The 2,171-nt window shown below is 39.5% G+C and overlaps 1 protein-coding gene across 1 annotated transcript; it reads left to right on the top strand.

The window, feature by feature from the left end:
- The first annotated feature begins 1,060 nt into the window (after nucleotides 1-1,060).
- Nucleotides 1,061-1,990, top strand: LOC105535116 (taste receptor type 2 member 46-like). Its single transcript, XM_011974125.1, has one exon. It carries the CDS (start codon nucleotides 1,061-1,063, stop codon nucleotides 1,988-1,990), a length of 930 nt encoding a protein of 309 aa, XP_011829515.1.
- The last annotated feature ends 181 nt before the right edge of the window (nucleotides 1,991-2,171 follow it).

Raw genomic sequence — 2,171 nt, 5'->3', positions numbered from 1 at the left:
AATTACAAGAAAATAATTCATTCCATTCATAAGTGGTGTGCACATGTGTGTGTTTGTGCATTTATTTATGAGCTTGTGAATAATGAAGTCACACAAAAGTATTATCAGCAACCAGATCTTATGGAGTACTGGCCTGCCTCTGGTTCTCAAGTAAATCTTAGATGCTTTTGATAAAAGAAGGTTGAATTCTGTGTATTTAAATCTGGCGTTTAAAAAAGACTGTATAAGGCCGGGCGCGGTGGCTCAAGCCTGTAATCCCAGCACTTTGGGAGGCGGAGACGGGTGGATCACGAGGTCAGGAGATCCAGACCATCCTGGCTGACACGGTGAAACCCCGTCTCTACTAAAAAATACAAAAAAACTTAGCCGGGCCAGGTGGCCGGCGCTTGTAGTCCCAGCTACTCGGGAAGGCTGAGGCAGGAGAATGGCGTAAACCCGGGAGGCGGAGCTTGCAGTGAGCTGAGATCCGGCCACTGCACTCCAGCCTGGGCGACAGAGCGAGACTCCGTCTCAAAAAAAAAAAAAAAAAACCAACCAAACAAACAAACAAACAAAAGACTGTATAGGTCATGATCTTAGTTTTGACCAAGCTCCCTTTAAGAATTTAGATATTTACTATATGATCTCTGTATTGAATTATAAAACTTCCCTAACAACCAAACTCGCTAAAGACAGATAACGGAGAGGTTACACAAGAAAAAATTGCAAACACTAAAAGTTAATATGTCCTTGTTTGCATACTAGCAAATGAGAATTCAGGGTTCATGTCAACTTCAGTATGAATAATTCCAGCCTATAACAAGAACAGACATGAGTGAATGAGTTAATTTGAGTTGTTTTGAAAATAAGAATGTTTTCCATAAAGAGAGCATTGAACTCATCCGTTAGCATGTCATAGTGATTTTTGGCTTTACACTGGTCACGACGATTAAAAGTAAAAAGAATGGCACAGCAGATACACAAATCAGGTACATATAGAATGTAAGGTCAGGATATTCAAGCAATCACAACCTGTGATGTTATACCGGCATTTAAAAAATTTCTTTCTATCTGTTCAGACATGATAACTTTTCTGTCTATCACTCTTTCCATTTTAATAATGGTTATATTTTTTATTGGAAATTTTGCTAATGGCTTCATAGCATTGGTAAATTCCATTGAGTGGGTCAAGAGACAAAAGATCTCGTTTGCTGACCAAATTCTCACTGCTCTGGCTGTGTCCAGAGTTGGTTTTCTCTGGGTATTATTACTACATTGGTGTGCAACTGAGTTTAATCTAGCTTTTTATAGTGTAGAAGTAAGAAGTACTGCTTATAACGTCTGGGTAGTGACCAACCATTTCAGCAGCTGGCTTTCTACTAGCCTCAGCATATTTTATTTTCTCAAGATTGCCACTTTCTCCAACCTGATTTTTCTTCACTTAAAGAGGAGAGTTAAGAATGTCATTCTGGTGATGCTGTTGGGGCCTTTGCTATTTTTGGCTTGTCATCTTTTGGTGATAAACATGAATCAGATTGTACAGACAAAAGCATATGAAGGAAACATGACATGGAAGATCAAATTGAAGAGTGCAATGTACTTTTCAAATATGACTGTAACCATGCTAGCAAACTTTGTACCCATCACTCTGACCCTGATATCTTTTCTGCTGTTAATCTGTTCTCTGTGTAAACATCTCAAGAAGATGCAGCTCCATGGCAAAGGATCTCAAGATCCCAGCACCAAGGTCCACATAAAAGCTTTGCAAACTGTGACCTCCTTTCTCCTGTTATGTGCCATTCACTTTCTGGCCATAATGCTATCAGTTTGGAATTTTGAGAGGCTGGAAAACAAACCTGTCTTCATGTTCTGCCAAGCTACTGTATTCAGCTATCCTTCCACCCACCCATTCATCCTGATTTGGGGAAACAAGAAGCTCAAGCAGATTTTTCTTTCAACTTTGTGGAATGTGAGGTACTGGGTGAAAGGACAGAAGCCTTCATCTCTGTAGATTCACGAGAGGGGCCTTGTGTGTCTTCTAGCAGAAAACAAACTGGTGGTGTGTGAAACATTTTCTATTTCTTACTGGGTTTTCTGTAATGTATGTATATGAATAATTTCCAAATGTATACCTAGAAAAGTCTTTTACCTAATGTTAGTCTAGAAAAGCATATGTGTGTGTGTGTGTGTGT

The sequence above is a fragment of the Mandrillus leucophaeus genome, unplaced genomic scaffold, assembly GCF_000951045.1.
Source record: "Mandrillus leucophaeus isolate KB7577 unplaced genomic scaffold, Mleu.le_1.0 Scaffold1417, whole genome shotgun sequence".
In the NCBI taxonomy this organism is placed as follows: Eukaryota; Metazoa; Chordata; class Mammalia; order Primates; family Cercopithecidae; genus Mandrillus; species Mandrillus leucophaeus.
This window is presented reverse-complemented; position numbering and strand designations above follow the sequence as displayed.

Excerpts from the sequence above, each read along its gene's own strand:
- LOC105535116 (XM_011974125.1), top strand. The coding sequence starts at position 1,061 with ATGATAACTTTTCTGTCTATCACTCTTTCCATTTTAATAATGGTTATA.